The sequence below is a fragment of the Leguminivora glycinivorella genome, chromosome 21 (genome assembly GCF_023078275.1).
Source record: "Leguminivora glycinivorella isolate SPB_JAAS2020 chromosome 21, LegGlyc_1.1, whole genome shotgun sequence".
Taxonomy (NCBI): Eukaryota; Metazoa; Arthropoda; class Insecta; order Lepidoptera; family Tortricidae; genus Leguminivora; species Leguminivora glycinivorella.
In genome coordinates, this window is record NC_062991.1 from 14,892,063 (window position 1) to 14,917,642 (window position 25,580).

Below are 25,580 nucleotides of genomic sequence, written 5' to 3' on the forward strand. Positions count from 1 at the left end.
TTCGAAAAATGGACCCAGGGCGCCCGGGTCCACGGCTTTCATTTTGCGGTTTCCCGCTAAAAACAATGCTTGCGTTTTCCTTGCCACGAGGATCGCTGAAGACAGGAAGATGTGGTGCAAGCTTGTGAAGGCCTTTCACACCTCTATGCCTTAGGAATTCAACAACAACATACATACATACACACACGCCGGTATTTCCAACCTTACAGTTTCAGTGCAATCTCTTGACAATAAAGGGTTGAAAGAAAGCGAAATTGTGACTTGTCGCACACTGACAGGTTATCCGCCCATCATCCACCCCACAATCTACCCTTTATTTCACAGTCGAGTTCTACGACAGCCAAGGCATGAAAGGGGGTGGTGAAATTTTTGACCAGTCACCACAAGGGTGAACGTATTATGACGCAAAAAAATCTGTAAACCTTTCTGTACATCGTACCCCGACGGAAGGACTCACGAGAATCATAAATTTAAAGCTGATGATTACAATATTATATTCCCATTTCTCTATTCCCTATTATTTTAAAATTTAAAGCCATTAGTATAAGCTTCTCGTCCATTTTTGAATCTTTTTTTATAGTCACTCTTTTCCAACTTGTTTTCCATATTTGAGCATTTCTCTTTTTTTGCCATTTTTTTATTTTGATTTTTTTAGAGAATTTTGAGGTCAATTGTACTCAGAATCACGAGTACTTTCAATCTCACTGGGAGACAAAAAGTGTCCCAGAATTTCCATACATTTTGGTTACTTTCCTCTTTTGTTACCCCATACAACATGTACGGAAAATGGTAACAAAATAAGAAAAAAACGTATGGGACAATTTTTTTAACTACTAGGATTGAAAAAGCTAGTAATTCTGAATAGAAATGGCATTCTTTTTTCAAGAATATCACTTTTATGACAATAAAAGTGGCAAAAAAAAAATTGCTCATTTGACATTGTTGATAATCCGCTAAATAACCTAATTTCCCCAACAGGTAATAACCCACTCGGGTAACGCAGGTACAACAGCCGTTCTCTCCCCACGACGGAGCAGCATGTACCCAACACGGGCAGTTATAGCATCAATGGCATCCTTGGCATTGAGCAGGTCGAAGGTCTACATAATGGAAACGGGTTGAAGAGAAAGCGGCATGAAGACCAGGGTAAGAATTATTAGTTAAAACTTAAGCCAAAATACGTTCATTAAAAGAGATGATATAACCACATAATGCACATCGTCACTACTTTTAAAAAATCTCGTATCTCATGCTTCTCCTCAAAGTTAAAACGCAGAAAGTCTATATGCATTCCATACATACTTACTACAATTTTCTTTTCATTGACAGACGAAGATACAAGTTTGTTTTCTAAAAAACATTTTTCTTAAAGTGAACGGTTTTTGAGATATCAGCTCTCAAAGTCGTAAAAAGTATGTCCCCCCCCCTCTATTTTTATAACTACGGGGTATAAAATTCTAAAAAAAATAGAGGTGATGCATGCTAATTAACTCTTTCAACGATTTTTGGTTTGATCAAAGTATCTCTTATAGTTTTTGAGATAGGTTGATTTAACTGTAATTTTGGTTTGCTGCTACGGAACCCTTTGTGCGCGAGCCCGACTCGCACTTGGCCGGTTTTTTAAAAGTAGTGACGACATCTCTTTCAAGGACTAGTGTTCGCATTTACACCATATTCCAGGCCAGACGATGGTTTCGACATTATTTAAAATAAATACTGGTAAATTATGTCAACCATTTACAGGTAAAATAATTTACAACAAGCATAAGCATCTGCCAATATGTCTACATATATTTTTTGAAATTCTTCCGCACCATTTTTACGATGTGTGATTTTAAATAAAACTGCCCGTCTATGCTTCTAATTTTATCACTTCGCGGACAAAGCATCCGTCACGTTCTGGCAAGTATGTGAGTGTGAGAGTGACAGATGTCTTATCCACGAGGATAAGTGATACAATTGGAAGCATGATACACCGGCTGCGAGACAGACCGGCTTAAGAGTGTATTTTGCTCATTCTCACAAAATTTTAGCTTACGTATATTAGGTATGAATAAGACTGAGTTTGAGACACATCCATTCCAGAGAACGACTCGCACGGGCACACTTTGCCATAATTAAACTCTTTCCAAGGTAAAACTAAGATGTATTTTAAAAGGTCTTAAGTACATATGAATTTGTAGGCTCTTCTGTCTTTTTGGAGTTGAGTGTATCTAAACTTGTGAGCAACGCGAAGTATAGCGAATAAAATAGTCGACCCCGCGGAGTTTGCACCCCTAGCTGGGAGTAGAGATGGGATGAGATTCATTAAATTGGGTGTCGATTTATCGATAATGGAGTTGGAATTGTATTTTTTTATGAGAGTATTATGATATTAGAATGTGTCTATGAATATTTAAAAACGAGCTGAGTGCTTATAAAGTTCTACCATAATATATTATATTTGAAAAATAATAATTTCAAAATGTTTTTTGTAAGTATCAGTGCTTGACTACAAAAACGTTTTTAGGAAATTCATTTTTCGTGTTACATTTTGATTATCAATATCATATACTTTCATCATTAAAGTAGGTACCAGAATAAATAAATACTATTTGAAAATGGCGGCGGTATACCTAAGTCCATAAGGCAGTTGCTGGATGGTAGGGTTGTGGTTAATTAAATATGTAAGGTGCATTAGGGTAATTCCGAAAGTCGTCTTATTACGAAAGTCGCTTAAAAATCACCATTATTTCCATCATATCAAGATTCCCCTTTCGGAATTATCCGAGCATTTCTGTCATTTGGAATTACCCTAATGCACCTTACCTACTTATTTCAGCACGTAGATACTAACTTAGTATGATAAAACTGTAAAAATACTTTATACGCTTCAGTAGCATACCATGTAATTTACATAAGTACTCTCTTTTGAATGCGCATCAAATTATCGATATTTCTAACTCACACACTCGAAACACTCACCCCATCTCTACCTCCATAGAGCGGCCTATAGACCGTAGCGAGATTTACTGAGCTATTAAACCTACTGCACAAATTGCCATATTATATAACTCTATAACTTTTCAAATTCATCGCTTAAGATATTTTATAGGGCTTTTGAGTTTTGAAATTTTAGTTTGAATTTGAGTTTGGTCTCTATTGAAGCTTTTTGGAGGTAATAAAAGTTATTACACGCTTATATTCTTTGCGATTTATTTCTTAAATTGTTATTATAGCCTAGAGTTACCGCTAGGCTATAATGCCGAGCGGCAAGAACCGGCGTCCTCCGGATCGAAAGTCGCACGCTCTTACGAGCGTGCGACTTTCGATCCGGAGGACGCCGGTTCGAACCCGGCTCGTACCAGTGAGTTTTTCTGAACTTATGTGCGAAATGTCATTTGATATTTGCCAGTCGCTTTTCGGTGAAGGAAAACATCGTGAGACATTCTTACATAGATTGTCTGAGTCCCACGATAAACTCAAGAAGGCTTGTATTTATTGTGGGTACTCAGACACCGATATAATATACAAATACTTTATAGACATAGAAAACATCCATGACTCAGGAACACATATCTGTGATCATCACATAAATAAATGCCCTTACCACGATTCGAACCCGGGACCGCGGTAGATAGATAGATAAATTCTTTTACATAGAAATTAATTTCATATTTTGTTGCAGATGAGAACCGAGACTTCAACAGTCATTCGGAAGACGACGTGAAACGACAAAGGAGTCACTATAATGGCGATCAAATATATTCTAATGTAAGTATTATAGCTATTTACCGAGAATTGGAATGAACATGCCCAAGTTTCAGTGTCCTACTTGGGCATTTTCGCGAAAACAATCACCAAAAATTTTTTTTCGGCTCACTAGCTCGGAAACATGTGTTTTGTCCTTTAATACCAGCGGGTAAAAACACATTTTATCCACTAGTGGATAAAGTAATTTGACCTTGAATAGAGGCAAATTTTCTGCTTTAAAATTGATAAAAGTGGGTTAATCTAGTGATGAAGATGTTTTACCACCTGTGGAACTACTGGAAGCAGTGATAAAGGCGTTTTTTGCGTTGTACTTTCCTCGCTATAGTGAGGGGAAAAGTTTTGTGTTAGACACGAGTGCAAATATATTTTACTTCTCGTGTGTTGAAAAACTCGCAAGCTCAGAATTCTATTCTCGAACCACTCGCTTCTCTCGTGGTTCAACTATAGAATCCTTTCGCTTGCTCATTTTTCAATTCCATCACACTCTTGCACTCTTGTATAACAAATAACTATTCTAAGGTAGGTAAATTTTATGTTTTTCCTACTCAGAATCACGAGCTCTTTCGATCTAGGACAAAAAACAGGGGACAAAAATGGTCCCAAAGTTTTCTATTGTTTTGCATACTTTCCACTTTGTAACCGCTATACAAAGTGTTTGAAAAATGATAACGAATTGGAAAAATTAAATTTGGGGCGCTTTTTTTACCTACTAGGATCGAAAGGGCTCGTGATTCTGAGTAGAAAAATATTGCATTTACCTATTTTTTATACTACGTCGGTGGCAAACAAGTATACGGCCCGCCTGATGTAAAGCGGTCACCGTAACCTATGGACGCCTGCAACTCAAACAGTGTCACATGCGCGTTGCCACCCCATTAGAAACTATACCTACACCTATTTTACAAAAAAATAACTTTGAAATCTCTTTTCGCGAAAATGCCCACTTAGCTATCAAGGGGTTGAAATTAAACGAAATTTTCATTTGTGATTGCTAGCCCATTTCCCATTCCACAATTGAACCCAAATCCCACAATCGACTTTTACGACACCCACCACCTTGGGAAAGGAAAGACCCTAGTTAATTTTGATTCAAAATCTATCACCAATAAAAAACCTAAACAAAAAACCATCAATTTGGGCGCCAAACGACCACCTTGACTGATAGCGTCGGTCGCCGCCGCGGTCCGAAAAAACGGTCCGATTTATCGTCCGGAAATCCGGGTTAACGGATTAAAGTGTTTAACGTTTGGTTTTTGGGATGAAATGCTTGTTAGCGTGATTAACAGCAGTCAGTTCGTTTCATCAAAAGCTGACTTTAGTTGTAAATGTTAAGACCGTGTTTTTATTGATTCAGTTAACTTCGGCATATAGTTAGGTCCATTATAGGAAACAGATACATTAAAGAAAAAGCAATCAAGACCACTGGCCGCGTTAGCTGGAGACCCGGGTTCGATTCCCGGCTTCGCCACCAGTGGGCTTGATCGCTTTTTCTTTAGTGTATGATATCTATTTCAGTTTATAATAAATGTTGCCTTTAATTCTGAATACCTAATCAAAAGAACTTTCATTCTATCACTTCTTCTCACAGACCAACCCCTATAGACATCCATTACAAGACGACTCGCGGTCACCAGCCTTACTTGTATTTGCCATGATATAAGCGCGGGCGCTCGCCGTGCCCGATCAGTAGCGACCAAGTAACCGACCCGAAAGCAGCGCGTGTTTTTCGCAATAAAAAAATTGTTTTAAGGAGAGAGGATGAGGAGATGTCCACCTGTAGTGTGAAAAGGTAACAACAAGCTCAAATTTAAAAACAGACGGCATTACATTCCACAAATAAGTCATATTTATAATTTATTCAGAGCCGGCATAGGTCAACTTATACTGGCCAAGTGGCCACTTACGCGACAGTAGAGGGACAGTCATACTTCTGTCCCTTTTCATCTGACGCGACTGCCCGCCGTCCTTGAAACGACCATTCGCAGCGCGCTAAACACATTCTCCTCCCGCTCCTCGCGCCCCAAGCACTGGTGATTTGTACCGCGCACTAAATTTACAATACTGGTACTCTATAGGAGGTTCTCTGTGCTTCTTCTACAATGATCCCTAAGGACTTTTAAACTAAGTGAAATCCCGTTTAGCAAATGACCTTTCTAACATTTTACTATTCTTTCAGCTCTGGTCATCATCAAAATGGAGTCTCAAAGACGAGTACAAGCTACTCTCAGAGCTCGGTGGCGCCGCTGGCGGGGCGACGGGGTACTACGGAGAGTTGTTTGACACGCCGTACGAACACGCCGCTCATCCCCACTATACTCCTCATTCTGGTGAGTTTCTATTTACTTATTAACCTCCTTTACTTCAAAACAAAGACACTGTAATTTATGAAAAACATACTGTAGGGGGTAGGGTTATAGCGAATGATATTCCGCTTTGTGTGGTAGGGCACAGCATAGCGGATATCTCGCTCGCTAGAGTAGAGCCCAACTGGGGTAGTACCTCGCCTTACAGAAGACCGCAGCCAAATAGCACTAGACCCTACTCATAGTGTTGTGTTCCTGCCGGTGAGTAAGGCTGCCAGAGCTCAACGATGGTGCGGTGTGCTCATGACGGGAGTACTTACGGAACTGACCTATTCCGTCTATTTGTCCTTTGAGTCGTCGGCAACCCGAACCCTCCTTGGAACTTGTACACTCCTTTTTACTGTGTATTTAACACAGCAAAAGGGATTGTACAAGTTTCTAATGGGGTGGCAACGCGCATGTGACACTGTTTGAGTTGCAGGCGTCCATAGGTTACGGTAACCGCTTTACATCAGGCGGGCCGTATGCTTGTTTGCCACCGACGTAGTATTAAAAAAAAGGACACTAACTTATGAATAAGAATGCTGCTGTCAATGTCAGTGTTCAGGTGAGATTCTCCTCATAAAAAAACTACAAGCTAATTACGCAGCGGACGGGGCGAATTTAAATTTATTTCTCTTTATTTCTCTACCATAGAGAAATAAATAAGGGAAGAATTGTGACTCCATACATCAGTAAATGCGTTTTATTTATATAGGCATAGTTAAGCGATATCTAGCGACAACCACGCGTCAACTAGCGTAAATCATCAGTACTGCTACTTGTCAATAGATGTCGCAACGAACGAAAAGTCTAATGCTCACAAATTTCTAGCTAATATTACAATAGTATAAATCACTATTCTGTTTTCAATTCCTTCTGCTTGTAGTATAAGTTGTAAACTGTTCTAATATTACATTTTTGGCAGACGAGACTGTTGCCACCTAGTATCGAGTAGTGGTACTGATAATTCACGCTATTTGACGCGTGATTGACGCGTGGTTGTCGCTAGATATCACTTAACTATGCCTATACAAATAACCCACATTTCGTCACTACTTTTAAAAAAACTTGTATCTTCGTCTGTCAATGAAAAGAAAATTGTAGTAAGTATGTATGGAATGCATATAGACTTACTGCGTTTTAACTTTGAGAAGCAGCGTGAGATACGAGATTTTTTAAAAGTAGTGACGATTTACTGATGTGTAGAGTTACAAACTCTTCCCTTACCTATTCCTCTATGGTACTACGGAGACTATTCATTTATTCTGGTAAGTTTCTCCTCAGTTTTCCCTTTAGGAAACACTCAAACTAAAGACTTATGAACCTCCTATTCCTCCAAAACATGGACACTCCAAATTGTGGAGGATTAGAACATCATGGTCATATGTCATAGCATAACTATACGCAGGTATAACCACAAAATTAAATGTTTGAAAAAAACCCCTACCGCGACATGAAACATGCCTAAGAACATTCCCGACTTACTCAGCTTTCAGACAAAAAAAAATCCAAATCGGTTCTTCCGTTCGGGAGCTACAATGTCACACACAAACAAACAGACAGACAGACAGACACACACACAGACAGATACGTCAAACTTATAACACCCCGTCGTTTTTGCGTCAGGAGTTAAAAACTAAAAAGAGTTTTTAGGGAATAAATCATTGCGCTCCAACATCATTCCTACCCATCCTTATAATACAAAATTTCAACCAATAGGCCTGCCTATATATGCCTGTGTGGAGTGATTCCCAAATGTTCCATAGGACAGTGACGTCATGGTATAAAACGGCATTTTTTGTCCCATTATGTTCCATAGAACTACATACTAGCTTTTTATTCTGGTTTTCTTGTCAGTGACGTAATAGAACAAAATAAAACTGTTTTTTGTTACTTTGTCCCATCATGGGAAAAAATAGTAATTACATTTCCTAGTTGTCCCATAGAACTACATGAGTGGTAGTTTTGGTAGATAAGTACTCAATTTTTAGCCAATACTTGGCAAACAGTGCATACGGACAGACAGACAGCGAAGTCTTAGTATATAGTAGTAGCGATGAAAATAGCGAAAATTCACGTTGTTTCTTTCGACTTTGAAACGTCATCTGACCTAAAGAAATCATGTTTTACCTGTCACTCTTGACAGTCAGACATCATTGAATAGGTTGAAAAAGTACTCCACGAATTTCTACCCAAATTGTACTGTTTAGTACAAGTACCCCAGTTTAATAGTAGTAGTACTGTACAGTACAATTTGGATACAAATTTATTCAACGATGTCTGACTGTCAGAGTGACGGGTAAAACATGATTTCGTTAGGATAACTTTAAGTAAGATACATTTTCTTAAAGGTAGTACGAAATAGTATAATACATACATACATACATACAACATACAATCACGCCTGTTTCCCATATAGGGGTAGGCAGAGCACATGAAACTGCTAAAGTTACAGTGCCACTCTTAGCAAATAAGGGGTTGAAAGAAAACGAAACTGTGACATTGCAGTGACAGGTTGCCAGCCTCTAATAATATAGGTACAAAGTATGGTATATCTCTGTTGTTTACTTGTTACGCTTAGTATGCGGTCAATTATTACCAAACACAGTAATACGTTTCAAACTCTGCCATTAGTCATTTTTATTGATTACTATATTTTAGTGTTGTCTGCTTCGTGTTGTACAAATTAAGTACAATTATTTGAAGTATTATTTACCATCTAAATTATGCTTAGAGTCGCTTATTGTATAGTATGGTCACGACGACGAGCCGTAGGTATGTTGTACCGTCAAAACCGTAGAAGTACAATTTTTAAAATGAATAGGACATAAAAGTACATTTATTTTCGTGACTATGTACTGCAATAATAAATTCATAACCCTCCGTGGTCATACTGTATAGTACACACACACAATTTTAACTCTCTGGTTATTACCGTTTATAAGATAGAGAGTGGTGACAAACGGACGGACGGTAGGACGGCGGATTGTTTATTTTTAGAAAGTACAATTTTCGTACAATTATTTACCACCATAAAAATATTTTTTATTATTTTATTATTCTTATTCTATTAATTAGCAGCAGAAAGTGTGAAGGAACCACACTTTTTTAAATTGTGTGAAGGAACCACACTTAAATTTTATTTGAAAGCTGAATTAGACTTGAGTGTTACCATGTTTCATGAAAATGAAAAAAAAAACGAAAAATGAAAAAAGTATTTATTGACTCCACCACAAAGTATCTTCATTGTGTTCAATAATTTTCTCATAATTAATGGATAGGTACAACAATTGCAAAACTTGTGAGACTGGTGCCCAAACTAGGTTAAACCTGTGTGCCAGGCTGTTAGGTCACCATGTCTCCAATCCTCAGATGTGTATAGCAACGCAAATTACAGTGCAGTCACTTTTGTTATACAAAAAAAAAACGATCCACTATCATTTATAATTTAAATTTAAATTTAGATTTTATTTATTGCTGACATTTCTGACATTTTTATATCTTGACTTATAATTATATTTATTTGAATTTTAAGTAGCCTAGGACTTAATAGTAATATATGTAATTCTAATTTAATCTGTGAGTTTTTATGATTTTATCTTTTAAAATGCTATAATATAAACAAAAAAGAAATGTCAGTATTGTCGCAAATATAGGTAATTTTAATTTTTGAAACTGGCTGGTAAATTATATATTTTTTTTTGAACTGTGATTTATTTATTTTAATTGTACTGTTATTTTAATTGGACCATATGTTGTCTGCAATAAACGGATTTATTATTATTATTATCATCATCCTCCTTGCGTTATCCCGGCATTTTTGCCGCGGCTCATGGGAGCCTGGGGTCCGCTTTCCGCTATGCCGGGGATTTTTTTTTTAATTTTTTTTTGTGGTTAGGTTATACACGGCAGCGACTATCTTTATAACGGCGATAGATCATAGCTCATCGCTTTTGGTGAAACCAGTGCCTAAAGGTTTCCTCTCATATCCATAATCAAATCGTGACAGCGCGGACGTCGGGGCTGTCATTTGGCAACCAATCTGACAAGTATTGTCATTAGTCAACGCCACGCCCTGAAAGTGCCTACGGCGGTGAGGCGGCGGATTCTGAAGTAAACTTTTTTAGAATAGTATTGTTCATTTGTGCTACTGTTCTTAAAGGTAACTTCATCCTCCTTGCGTTCTCCCGGCTACCACGGCTCATGGGAGCCTGGGGTCCGCTTTGACAACTAATCCCAAGATTTGGAATAGGCACTAGTTTTTACGAAAGCCATCTGACCTTCCAATCCGAAGGGTAAACTAGACCTTATTGGAATTAGTCCGGTTTCCTCACGATGTTTTCCTTCACCGAAAAGTGACTGGCAAATATCGCATGACATTTCGCACATAAATTCCAAAGAACTCATTGGTGCGAGCCGGGATTCGAACCCGCGGCCTTCGGAACGAAAGTCGCACTTACTTACCGCTAGGCTACCAGCGCTTCCTGAAAGGTAACTTATATCTTGAATTTTATTATATTACTGATTCATCTTTGTTGTGATACTGAAGAAATAAGCAGGGTATGCAGGGTTGTAAGCGAATGAAACCCCACAGGAAGTAAGCTTACATTATGAATACACATATACATGGCTTGGCAAAGAAAAGAGGGACAAATAAATAATTTTCTTTTTTCTTTTCTGGAATGCCATGGCCGGCAGATCTAACGGCATAATTATATACAGGGTGTATTTTGATAGCAGGTCTGTAAGGGCAGCTATGAGATCCCGTAGTCCTACGTGAAAATGGCCTGAGGGAACCATCCATCGATTTAAAATTGATGAAAAATGACATATACAGATTTTGGAAAAAACATACAGGGTGCGAGGAAAAGGGCATTTTTGAGAAACTTTTTTTTTGACGCCGAGCGATCCCATTCCTATCCAGGATCAAAAGCTTGTATGGGACCAAAAAAATATTTCCAGCTAGAAAAGTCACAAATCGCGAAAAACTTATCCCATACAATTTGCACGAAAAATTTTTTGTACATTTTATTTATAATTTATAAAAAAAATTGTTAAAGACTGACAGTCATTCATTAAATATCAAAACAATATTTTGACATATAAACTGAAAAAACTACACTTTTCACTTTTGATAACCAAATAAACTCATTAATTCATTCAAAGGTTATTCATGAGTTACTTCGATCATAAAACACTTCATATCTGGCACCATAGATTAAATACATGAAGATGTAGAAAATGCGACCGCCCGAGAACGCGTAAACACTAAACCACACATAGATGGCGCCACACAAATGTCTTGTTGCCATCGATTATTTGTAGATTGGCGTTAAGTGTCACTTTCGACCTATAAATCTATGTCAAAAGTGACACTTAACGCCATCTACAAGTATAATCGAAAGCTACAAGACATTTTTTTTGTGGCGCCATGCGTGGTGTAGTGTATGCGCGTTCTTAGGCGGTCGCATTTTAATGTATGGGATGGTATGATATTCTTAAATTTAATATATACATACATACATACAATCACGCCTGTATCCCATAAAGGGGTAGGCAGAGCACATGAACTAATCAAGTTTCAGTGCCACTCTTGGCAAAAAGGGGTTGAAATAAAACGAAATTGTGACATTGCAGTGACAGGTAAATTTAATCTATGTTGGCACTTACTGCGAATCCGTTTGTTGTATCAGTAGTATCAGAATCATTTTCTAATTCAAGACTATTTTGCAGCATTTCTCTTCAGAATCCTCTATCATTCTTAACAGGAAGGTTAACTGTCTATCGCTCTCCCGTAACTAACCCTGCGGTGGCATTGTCAACATTTCTGTGGTGACATTCAAATAAAATGTCCCGTAAGTTTCCACTACACTTAGGTTTAAATAGCGGTAAATATCGTAAAAGAAAAACTACAAAATGATAAACTTATTCGTAAACTTAGCATTGAATGTAACACACACATATAATATAATATTGACTAGGTAGTTCACTTAAAACCACCTAAATATGATTTTTTTGTGAAAGAATAAAAAAAAAAAAGTTTATTTATCAGCTTACAAAGGATTCCGAATTTTACAGAATAAGGACAGACATACAGACATACAATCACGCCTGTATCCCATAAAGGGGTAGGCAGAGCACATGTAACTACTAAAGCTTCAGTGCCACTCTTGGCAAATAAGGGGTTGAAATAAAACGAAACTAAGGAATAAGGAAGCATTAAAATACCCTATGTGATGAAAACTCATAATTCGGGGCTTCATCAAATTATGCTCCATTAAATTTTGTCAAATGTTTCATAATTATGTTTAGTTTAATGTCATGGAGTTTAGACGCAGGCACAATTAATTTGAGGTATGGCCTGTTTGTATTACATATTTTTTTAGCTTTGCAACAAAAAATGCCTCAAGTACAAAATAGTGGAACAATGAAAATTGTAAATACGATTTATTCCAAGATTTAAATAACGACTACTATCCCCCATTCACCAAAACCACATCCCGAAACGATAAATAAACAAAACTACAATTTCTCGATACTATCTCAATGGCAACTAGACGAGTAATAACCACCGATTACAAAAGGCCTAAACGCCTATAATACACATACCAAAACATACCTTCTTAATCTGATCAGGAATAAAACCCCCACAGAACAAAAAGGGCATAAGTTCCTAAGATGTAATATGTAGGAATACTCTTTTCGAAATTAGCAGCATCAGGGTATCCGCGTAATCTCATCCTGACCACATCCTCTGTAACACTAGCCGCCTGCGCACCTGATCTAGGGCTATTGTCAAACGGCCAATGACCTCGGTATAAATAGAATCTGTTGGTGAGTGTGGCACACCTGTGATAAAATAGGGTCCAATCTGAATTCTGCACCGAATTCGACAGAAGACAGTGTGGTTGCGTGTTTATTTTCATTTCATTTTCATTTTCATTTATTTATTTAAATCAAGCAACATGTGTCATACATTAGTGACAAAATACGCAATGAAATAACTAAACAATTTAAAATTTAAAATGAACATCAAATAATAACACATAACAATAAAGCATTAGTTAAATTATGGGAAACATGTAAAAAATTATGAAAAACAATAAATAAAGAATAACATAATGATTTCAATAAAAAATAAAATTATAATTATATATTATTTACAGTTTATATTTTTATACTTTTCGTATAAATTTTACATTTTTGATGAAAACTGTCATTACAAATGCTTTAAAAACCTACATTTGTGACAAAGATTTCTAGCTGCAAGAGTTTTTCGAACCTCCCGTACTTGGTCCTGACTACCCATTTGAACGTTTTTGCGCAATATAAGTCACCTTGTCTATACACAACACTTAAAATAATTGTCTTACAATACTTGTTTGCTTTGTAGTACTTCCCACCGCCTTGACATTTAAAGGCAAAGACGAAAAACAGGTTTTTGTCAAATTTAATGGATCAACGCGATCATTATACTATATCCAGAGGCCGTGAGTTAAAGTCTCACCCAAGGCAGACATTTTCCACTTTTAAATTTATTCTAAGCCTTACGGCATCGATTGCAGACGTTTCTGCTAATCAGAAGTTAAACATTATACTATACATGTTTACCTTGTAGAACAATCAGGCTTTTATCCCTGCATCTAAATAATTTTCCCTTAAAATACTGAAATTCCCGTCTTTGCTCTAAAAAACTTAAGGGACCTTTTTTCGACATGAGAACAGCATTAAAACTTTCGTGCGTAGATTGAAAGTGTGTTTTTGTAGGACATAGTATTTCTAGACTCAATGATTTATTAAGATTTTTGTTAATAACCTAACCACAAAATTAAAATTTTGAAAAAACCCCCGACCGCGACATAGTGGACCGATTTTCATGAAACATGGCTAAGAACACTCCCGACTCAGCTTTCAATAAAAAAACTAAATCTAAATCGGTTCATCCGTTCGGGAGCTACGATGCCACACACAGACACACACACACACACACACACACAGACAGACAGACACTTGAAACGTATAAGTATAACACCCTGTCGTTTTTGCGTCGCATGTTAAAAATGTTGAAGAACTTTTAATCAGCAATTCCCGTCAACTTTGTACAAAAATTAAGGGAAAAGTTAAATTTGTTTTTATTAATTCCTATCTTGTTACCAAGATTTTGTTGATTAATTGAGATTTTATTAAGTTTTATTTCGTCATTAAGGTTCTCTAGTATCTATATTTTCTTAGTTATAACAATTATCCTGTATATATCTTACGAAAGTCGAATTATATTACTAAATGTTGGTAACAAAATAGGATCAATTAAAATTTGCTGACGTGGCATTGTACAAAGTTGACGGGAATTGCTGTAATACGAGTTGTGGGTCGTAGTGTTGAATCCTTACTCAAATATCTTGGAAGTTATACATATAAATTGACGAATATTCTTCATTTTTAACGCTCGACGCAAAAACAACGGGGTGTTATAAGTTTAACGTGTCTGTCTGTCTGTGAGTGTGTCTGTTTGTGACATCGTAGCTCCCGCACGGATGAACCAATTTCGATTTAATTTTTTTTTGTTTGAAAGCTGAGTTAGTCGGGAGTGTTCTTAGCCATGTTTCATGAAAATTAGTTCACTATCTCGGGGGTTTTCAAAATTTTAATTTTGTCGTTATAACCAGAGAAATCGATAATTAAATGTCATTATTTATTTTGATGCCAAGAGTTTTCTGATAATTTTTGCGTCCATCTTAGGATAATGCCTCGTCTTCAGCGTAGAATGCCAATTTTTTTTACAAATGCGGATTTAATGATCAGGTCTGCCTCCATTCGACTTTGCGCCTAAACTAACAATTCCATTCCGCTGACAATTCCATCAAAATTCCAATCGAAAAGACTTTCATTCAACAATTGCTAGTCACCTAACACGTAATATCGAATGCCAAGGCCAGTGAATGAAATTGATCGAATGAATGGGATTCCCATGGAACTGGCTGACCGCAGTCTTGCGGTCAGATCATCCATTCAGCACGTGGGAAGTGATTGAAGATGGAACTTGTGAATGGGATCTGTGACATCATCTTTTTTTAGATGTGTGTGACGTGTTGAGTGTCAGACTCTAACTGGTAGTGATTTATTAAAAACGAATGGAATGAGGTATCAGGTAAAATAAAACAATAGAAAATACTTAGAGATTAACTAAACCCCACGGTATGCTTGAACGATTGTGTGGGTACTCAGACAACGTTACATAAAGTAAACATTATAATACAAATATAATACATGGAAATCATATTCATATTCTTTACCTATTTACATTTTAAATTCAGATTTAAATATAGGTATAACTAGCTTTTGCCCGTGGCTTCGCTCGCGTTAAATTCGAAAATTATGGAGTGCTCCATACAAACCTCTACCCCCCATTATAGGGAAATGGGGGATTAGAAAGAGACAAAAAGTAGCTCATGTCACTCTCCATCCTTTCAACTATCTCCACTTAAAAAATCACGTCAATACGTCGCACTTTCCCATTTATAATATTAGTGTGGATTTACAAAAATAGTCAGATTAAATATATCATCGGATAATATGATAAACCGAATTTTTTATTTTCAGCAATATACCACTAGTACAAATACACTACAATATGAATTAACCATTTCAATATTATAGTTTTTAAGTTAGTTTTATTATAATATGGTATTTTTTAGCTTATATTCATCAGATAATGTACAATAAATTGAATGATAATTTGGATGATACTTGTTTGAGCCTGAACTCAATTGTTTAAATAAAACAGTATAAAATATTACCATTTCTTTTAATGGATTTTAAATTACAGGTTTTTGTCTAGGACACGCGACAGAGAGAGTTTTCGATTAGTAAAAAAAGGGACGCTGGTGCCGCGCACCGTGCTTTTATAGTGTCGCGACGGGGGAAAACCGCGGCGCTTCAGTCTTCATTCCTATTGGTCCGGCAGCTCGAGGCTCTGGCCGCTGCTCATTGGATCAGCGGGGTGACCGGAGGTTGGCTATCCTGTCTGTGTTGCCAGTCAGGGCGTTAACAATACTAATGTACTAAACTTATCATCCATCAATCAAGAATAAAATGATGTTGGTACTCATCTTACCGGGATTTGAACCCAGGAACATCTGATTAGTAGGCACTTTCTTCAATCAAAAATTAAAAGTCAGTCAAAATCATAAGTTGAGATATAAGTAGGTACTCGTAGATATTTCACACTGTAGATTTTTCTAAAGCGCTTCCAAATCCACTTTTAGCTGTCAACTTCAACCAAAATCCTAAAATCCTCGCAATATTTTTCCATTTCATCCGCGGCTTCCGCCATTTTTCCAACCGGCTTTCATTTTATTTGATTCCAACCGACGATTAATTCGGGAAAACGCGTGTGCTGCGAAAACTAGTAAAAAAAACTATCGCAGTTTGGTGAAACTAATTCAAATGTTGTTGAAAATGTTTTTTCTGGTATATGTTGTGTTTCTATGTGCATCTGTACCTATGTATGTGTTTTGTTGCGTGGCTAATGAAATGGTAACTTTTAAAATTAAATTTGATTTTTATTGTGACTGTTTTGAAAATACACTTTGAATCGAGCGTCAAAAAATCACTGTCAAGGGATTTAGACTTCAATTGGGGTTTATTTTACGTTTGTCACGGTACCTTAAGCATCTAATAGCCCTCTACAGTAAACTAAGTTCATTTACAATGACAAAGATCAGTAACAATCATTGACTAGTACATAGAGAAACTATACGACATTATTTTCACAGCTTCATATTGCGTAGTAAAGCTTAAATAATAAAAGATCAATACCAATATTCTAACCATGTCATTTGATATTTGCCAGCCGCTTTTCGATGAAGGAAAACATCGTGAGGAAACCGGACTAATTCCAATAAGGCCTAGGTTACCCTTCGGGTTGGAAGGTCAGATGGCAGTCGCTTTCGTAAAACAAGTGCCTACGCCAAAACCTTGGGATTAGTAGACCCCAGGCTCCCATGAGCCGTGGCAAATGCCGGGATAACGCAAGGAGGATGATGACCAATGTTCTAACTAGAAATTATGTTTGCAGCAACAAATGACTCAACGGGTTCGAACGGGGGCGCTGGCGGAGAACCGCCATCGGCTGCAGCGAGTCCTGACGCGGCGGCGCTAGTGGTCTTACAACCACCGGCACCGCCTTACCCTCCATACGCACATTATGACGGTAAGTGACAGTTCAACAAGTTTAAACATGTTCGACCGGTGAAGAACCGCTATCAGTGATCGCGCTAGTAGTCTTACAATCACTCGCAATGCCCTACCCTGCTTTTGCACAGTAAGACGGTAAGTGACGGTTCTAATGTAAATACAATATTGACTTGAGCCGCTAGTAACATTACATATAGCTGTGACTGACAGTTCTACAGTAAGAACGATAGGTTTTGAACAAGTTTCTAATGGGTCGGTAACGCGCACGTGACACCCCTTGAGTTGCAGGCCTCCATAGGTTACGGTGACCGCTTTCCATCAGGCGGCCCGTATACCTGTTTGCCACCGACATGGTATAAAAAAACCCTATCTGCGGCTCATGCGCCAAAGTGTCAGTGGTGTTCAAGTTTCATTGACAAAACTTCGCACGGATTTAATATGTCCATTACCGCAAACAGTTACATGTAAATTACAAAAGACCATTATCTTTAGACTATAGGCTAGTTTCCTACTAGTCAAATCAGCTTCTTTTTAAGAAATGTCAAAACGATTTGCTAATATGGAATTACTATGAAATACTGAGGAGTGACGTCACGGTCAATTAATTTACTTTATATCTTTTTCATTGACATATTAAATTGAAATTATGTTTAACCATAACTGCTGTCCATGTTTTTCTTCTAATTACGGGGTGCTTTATTTCGTGCATTGCATAAAATATTTTATTTTAAGTATAGGAAACTAGCCTATTATTACTATTTCTGCATTTTATGTACAGTGAACTGCAAAACTGCATGGAGAAATTACGAATGGATTCATTGATTAATTCGCCTTGCAATTTTTACAGCTGGTACATACTACACAAAAAAGAATACCTGTATCGTTTTATAGAATAGCCACTTTACATGTCAAAAGTGAATCATTCGAAAGCAAAATAAATCCATTACATTAAAACAAAGTAAAACTGCGCAAATGGCCACCTAAAAAAAGTCCCCCAAATTGCGGACATCAACTCGGAGCATCACTGCCAATAAACAAACGCAATAACGAGTCGCAGCCACGCACAGATAAAACAATGAAACACGAATAAAACAATGAAAAGGGGATAAAGCAAAAAGTGGCCGAACAGAAAAACAGTTGAAGAATCACTGAAAAAACGACAATGACTTTACGAAAGCTTTCGACAAAGTCGAGCGCCACTCCGGCAGAGCACTCTCCACGAAATCTAATTTTCTCCTCTGGACCCCGCTCCGCGCCGGTCGTAACGTCATAAAATTTATATCATACCGCCCCGAATTCGCACTTATGCTTATAAAGGTAGGGAATAATTCTGAGTACCGCAGGGCGACATTCTCGGGCCCTCTCCCTTTTGGTCTTTAATCCACCGCAATCTGCTTACCCGGGAGCAGACATCTTTAATAGCTCATTCGGGGGTATGCAAATAATTTTAGAGGGGGGGTGGCCATACAGGCTTTGTCTGGAGGGGGTAACGAAGCGTAACACGAGTCTGTGATGCGACAGAAGTGCTTCTGAGTACTTCGGTGGCTTATTTTGGTTATAAATATTAACGTCAGGGTGGCGGGGACATATTTTGAATGTGGTTACGCGTATAAAGGTCGTTATGTGCGGGGGCGTGGGAGGCGTGTCTGTTTAAATAACGCTATGTAATGCCGTGATACGCGGTGTCTTGGAGCAGGCTGTGATTTTTCAGTAAAATCAACAGTCATAAAGGAAATGGAATAATGTAACATCCGTTATTTATTTTGATATAAAGAAGAGAATGTTTGCATGAACATTGTGTATATTTCTTATTATGTGAGTTAATAATTAACTATTAAGTATACACCGTGTTTCATTAAATTCTTTAGTTCAAATACAATCAATTTCTCTAAAAAACCAGCGTCTAAACTCTTACGGTTATCGAGTTATTAAAAAAATCAATTTAATTACTGAACACGTGTGTGGCATCCCTTACACTTCCTAATGTTATTTGTTTTGACATATGTCGTCAAACACTTGACAATGACTTTAATGCTATGATTAAGGTCCTCTCACACTAATTAATCCATTTATTGATTTAACAAAAAGTGATATACAGGATGGTTCCTGATAATGATAGGTTCATTGCGTGTCGAATTTAAAGGAAAACAAAAAAAAACGCGGTGTATTTAAATGTGCTAAAAACGGAAATTTAAACTAAACTATTAAACGATGTTTATTTAAGAACTTAGCAGCAAGAACTTGTATGGAATTCACGTTAAGTACCTACTTTGCCGACTAATAAGGTAAAATAAAATGCATTCAGAAACTTATCAAACATCGATCGCATAGTAATAAAAATTGTATAAAAATTTTCACACTCCATTACGTCATACTTTTTCGACAGTAATTTATTTTTCGATAAATTTATACGAAAATGCCTGGTATTTAAGCTTTTTTCGCTCAACACCTTAGGGGAAAGGAAAAGCTAGCAAAGGTCACAGAACCCACATTTTATCCACAGAAAGGGGTGTATTTTTTCTTGAAACAGTGCCAATGAGGTTTTTGAACTTTTGTTTATACACCCTGTTTTTATTGAATTCCGTTAACTTTAAGATCAAATACAATTAATTTCTCTAAGAAACTAGCGTTTAACTTTTACGGTTATCGAGTTATTAAAAAAATAAAGATAATTACTGAACACGTGTATAACAACCTTAACCAATTCCTAATGTTATTTGTTTTGACATGTGCCGTCAATCACTAGACACTAACTTGAATGTTATTCTTAAGGGTCTCTCACACTAATAAATTCATTTATTATTGTATGAAAATGATGAAAAAATATTTTTTTGCGAATTTAACTAAAAGTTATATACAGTATGGTTCTTAATAATGAACCTAGCTACGTGTCGAATTTAACGGAAAACAAAAAAAAACACGGTGTATAATAGGTACCTTATTCCGATACGGGAAAATTAAAATATATCGTACTTTAGGCTGACAGCACTGCACATTTTGATCCTATTTCTTATTCCGATATTAAAATACCTTTAATTTTTTTCTTTTGATCCTATTTTTTTCTTTTTAGTGTTTGTTACATTACTTACATAAAATTACACCACCTACCTACATTTTTTCTTTTTAGTGTTTATTACATTACTTACATAAAATTAAATATCTTGTTTACTTCATCTTGATTATTTCAATGTATTTTTTCAGAATATCAGAATATTATAATTCTAAAGTTTGGTTTTCTGTAGTTTTATGACTTGTTTAATGATTCACGGTTATTTTCATTAGACTTATATATACTTAATCACGGTCTATATCCCGGTCAATATAAGTTTTATGACTTGTTTAAATATTACAAGATTATACTTTTACAGACGAGTTGAAAAGATTTTTATTATTGCATTACTTTTTGTATTTTTGTTCACAAGTATTTTTTCCCTGTTCCAGGCGCAACGACACTGGCAAGCGAGTACGCATACGCGGCGCCGTACTCGCAATACTCGCCATACCCCGCCCCATACTCGCACACCACCGGTCTGCTCACCAAGTGGTAGGTATATTGTATCCGATACTCGATTATTTATTTATTTTTAAAATCGGGACTTAATCGCGTATAACTACATATTAAACTGACCTCCAACGTTTCAAGGACGGCGTTGTCCCCGTGGTCTCGGAGAAGACTGGCTTGAAATGACATCAAGACCTTCTGACAGCCGCGCGAGTTTTTCGAACTACCCGCACTTGGTTTTGATTATCAATTTTAAAAATAATTATGTGTCATAATCGTGAAAGTTTAAATCAGTGACTCGATTATTTATTGTCCCGGATCTGTAAGTTCACATTTTTGACACATTTGTTTTGAAGTAAGTATGTTGCGATGTGGCTAAGACGTATCGTTTGCCAAATCTAACGATTAATTTCGAATTGGTTGAATCGATTAGGCCCTATGTACAAGGAGACGCTTAAACAGATATACGATTTCTATCAACTTACTGCAATGTCATTTGAATCGAAATGACAGACTCTGTCACAGCACTAGTTAAAAAATAAAAATGAATGATAAATGGCATAATAAGTAAATCCTGCGTGATAAATTAATATCGTAAAATACTCACTAACGAAGATTCGAAAAAATGTAACATGGTATTAGATTATGTTTAAAGTAAACAAAATATTGTTTTTAAGTACTTGATTACAAATATTATTACAGGATTTTATTTAAAATTTCATTAGGTTGCGCGAGTTTACGTTTTGTGGACGCTGTCATGTGTCAAAAAAGAGGTTCTTACAGCTCTGGGACAATACCTGGTATTAATACGCCGTACTCGCAATACTCGGCGTTCTTTAAGTTTTGAGTCCATTACGAATAAACAAAACAAAAGAAAATTTCAGGTATACATAACTAACTCGGAAAATATAGTATTCTCTTTCGTGGACTGAATGGTTACCTCTTTTGGAATTATTTTTATTTGTTAAGTTTTATCCATACACTGAGAGAAATTTGCATTGTGAATTTAACAAGTTCGACTTGTTGCGGTTTATCCGTTTGAATCAGCCAAACGTATGTTTAAAACAATATGTGTCAGGTTGTTTTTATAAAATCGACTTGTTGATTCAAATATATTGCCGATTCAAATGACAAGTAGCTTGTTGTTTGAACCAAAGAGCACGTAGGCGCTATTTTAACCAAAAAACTTGTTGAACGAACATGAAAACTGGTTGTATTTTCTCTCAGTGTATCCATACTAATATTATAAATGGGAAAGTGTGTGTGTGTGTCTGTTTGTTTGTCCGTCTTTCACGGCAAAACGGAACTACAAATTGACGTGATTTTTTAAGTGGAGATAGTTGAAGGGATGGAGAGTGACATAGGCTACTTTTTGTTTCTTTCTAACGCGAGCGAAGCCGCGGGCAAAAGCTAGTAATGAGTGCTTTTAAATGGAAAAATTATTTCAGGCAAATAGCCCCAACCATAAAAAAGTAAACCGCCTATTTTTTTCACCAAATCCCACATTTTCAAGCCCACGTGAGGTGTGAACATAAATCCCCGAGCGATGGATCGCGGGTTCGAATCCATCCGTCAGGTGTTAACTGCTTAATGGCCGGTTTTAAACAAGGATCATTTGTTGATCCCACCCTGTATATGCATGTGCGGTTACGCTGTGTATAGATTTTCGAAAACGGGTCAACCAATTAGCAAACGTTGTTATCAAAATATTAACTTTGCTGTCAATTTTAGGCATTTTACGTGTTTTGGTATCTGTCTAAAAATGTAATGTTTTCGGATTCTGAATATTTATTATCCAAATATTATCGCTTAAAGTTTGTGTAATTAACACAAAAGCGGATCGATTTTTATGAAATTTCATGGCTTTTTCATGGTAAATCAGCTTTAAAAAAACAAGTTTCTAACGGTTGGCAACCGCATGTGACAGCTACGATTTGCAGGCGTACATAGGTTACGGTGACCGCTTTCCATCAGGCAGACCGTATGCTTGACTACCACCGACGTAGTATTAGAAAAAACCTGTTTATGACGACTGAACGAAAAAGGAGAGAAGTAACACTGTATTTTTTTTTTATATCTTACGTATTTTTTTAAAGTCTATAATTTCGTCACAGTTTTGTTTTCTTTCAACCCCTTATTTGCCAAGAGTGGCACTGAAACTTGAGTAGTTTCATGTGCTCTGCCTACCCCTTCATGGGATACAGGCGTGATTGTATGTATGTTGTATGTATGTATAATTTCGTGTTCTTAGAACAACAAAATCCCAAAATTTCGGACCAAAATATCGGGTACAACTCGTACTCTTTTTTTTATTTTATCCCGGTCCCTTGGTGATGCATCAATGTCAGGAACACGAGAAACATCTATAAACAAAATATAGTTTCTTACCTCGATATCTGACTAATTTTAGTGGGTAAATAGCATACACCGTGTTGTTTTTGTTTTCCGTTAAATTCGACACTTCAATATGAAAATCCGATGTCCGTAACCTACAGTATTTGTCCCATCGTACCCCTTAAGAGACCTGCACAGAATACATTTGAAAATGCATACTTCCCTTCAAAAACAGAGGAACCACTTAGACAGAACGCGGCCCATGGGACTCCGCTGGCCTTTGTCAGCCTCCCCAGAGACGGGGGACAAATGTGCGAACGTTATTATGTTATTGCTCTTTCTGTCACGATTTAATCTATAATTTGTATTGAAATAATGGATGGGTTGACGCTAATTTTGTGTTTGTGGAAATTATAAGTTTCTATTATAGTTTTTTTTTTATTGGAAATATGAGAAAATTAAGCGCTTTGAGGAAATATCTCATAGCTTTTGAACTTCAATAATAACAACAATTTTACAATGTAAAATTTATGTTTATTAATAACTAGCTTTTGCTCGTGCCTTCGCTCGCGTTAGAAAGAGACACATAGTAGCCTATGTCACTCTTCATCCCTTCAACTATCTCCTGTTAAAAAATCACGTCAATTCGTCGCTCCGTTTTGCCGTGAAAGACGGACAAACAAACAGCCACACACTTTCCCATTTATAACATTAGTATGAATTATATTTATTGTAATTTTGGCCAACTGTAATGAAATGTCGTATCCCCATCGAGTAAGGGGTTTTTTATAAACCGAGACGTTTATAAAAACCCCTTACTCGATGGGGCAGTAGATGACTGTTGAAAGAACAATAAAGTCGGCTATAAAAGCTTGTGCCAAAAATTATTTTTTCGCAAAAAAAAACTTATTCTTTTTTTTTCAGATATCAACGTACGCCGTGTGAGCAATAGCGGTGGGCAAGTGATAACAGACACTGATAACGTGTGTAAAACAATTTGGAAACATGTCAATATCTGTCAATCTGTCAATGTAGCTGTGTTCGTGTTTTTTGGTAACATGGTCTCTGAGATATTTATGGTTTTATCTATAACTGTGTCGCTATGTAGAATTCATATTTCATTTTTTTTATATTTATCGATACAGACTCATGTTGGTTTTGAGCTCTTCAAATTAAGGCCAAAAAGCACAAAAATAATGTTTGAACAGTTTCAAATGAAACAAAATCGTTTAGTGTCAATGTTAATAGTTTCGTCCCAAGTCATGTGTTTGTGGATTTATTTACTTTTTAATGAAAATGCGATATTATAAATATATAAAATGTCATGTTACCAAAAAGAATAATCTACTTCAACATTACAAATCAATTGTGTATACTTCATTAAGGGGTGCCTAAACTGTCGCGATTTCATCCAATTTCTGGAGTCCACAATCCCGTCAGTAAGGCCCTTTACTCATTATGTAAAATATGGACGAGAGAGCCAAAGTGTTGATTCTTTAAGACTTTGTAAATAATGTATTCTATACTTAATTATAGTTATGTCGTTCTTAGATATAAGATTCTCATTTGTTTTACCTCAAAATAGTTACAAATGTAATGTAAAATTGTCGCAATTTTTTAGTCGATATGTCAGTGAAAGTTGGTGGTGACAATTATTGAATTTCTATTAAGTACTCTTGTATTTTATCATAGATTAAATATAAGATCATAACATCCCATACATTAAAATGCGACCGCCTATGAACCCGCCACATAGATGGCGCCACAAAAAATGCCTTGTTGTCATTGATTATTTGTAGATTGGCGTTAAGTGTCACTTTCGAACCAAAAAGTGACACATCGCCATCTATAAGTATAATCGAAAGCTACAAGACATTTTCTTTTGTAGCGCCATCTATGTGTGGTGTAGTGTATGCGCGTTCTTAGGCGGTCGCATTTTAATGTATGGGATGGTATGATCTTATTATATTTAATCTATAATTTTATTGACATTATTAAAGGCTGCTTATTCGCTGGATTTTATGTGCAATTAGAAAAGTATTCCTTATTTTATCGCAAATTTCTTAATAATGTGGTGACCTAACTTAAAATGGTAATTTTTGTTGTTAATAATTTTACTATGGTGGAGGAATCTGTGAACATGATGTTATAAAAATCATACAATAACATTTTAATAACAAATTTGTTTTAAAAAGAAACCCGTTATAAATATATTTTTATTTTAAAATTGTATTTCACGATGTTAACTTAAGTGTTAACTAAGATATATAATATTCGTTTACCGTAAGCCATTATATTAACAAAGATTTAAATTAAATTATTTTGTATTTTCAGTAATGATAGAGTTTTTTTTAAGCACTTGTGCGAGAAGTGGTTCATTATATGTCAGGTCGAAACTTCGGAGGGCCATCTATACTGAAAAACGTCGTACGATACACGTGCGAAAAGGA

At 36.4% G+C, this 25,580-nt stretch overlaps 1 protein-coding gene across 1 annotated transcript in view; it reads left to right on the plus strand.

Annotated features, from left to right (window-relative positions):
• LOC125237496 (paired box protein Pax-5) overlaps window positions 1-24,757 on the plus strand; it is a 104,166-nt gene extending 79,409 nt beyond the window's left edge. Inside the window, 7 exon segments of the mRNA XM_048144610.1 lie at window positions 979-1,018; window positions 1,051-1,146; window positions 3,668-3,753; window positions 5,930-6,080; window positions 17,176-17,310; window positions 20,736-20,838; window positions 24,055-24,757. Coding sequence (XP_048000567.1) covers window positions 979-1,018; window positions 1,051-1,146; window positions 3,668-3,753; window positions 5,930-6,080; window positions 17,176-17,310; window positions 20,736-20,838; window position 24,055 — 612 coding nt within the window. The 3' untranslated portion in view covers window positions 24,056-24,757.
• Window positions 24,758-25,580: the final 823 nt, after the last annotated feature.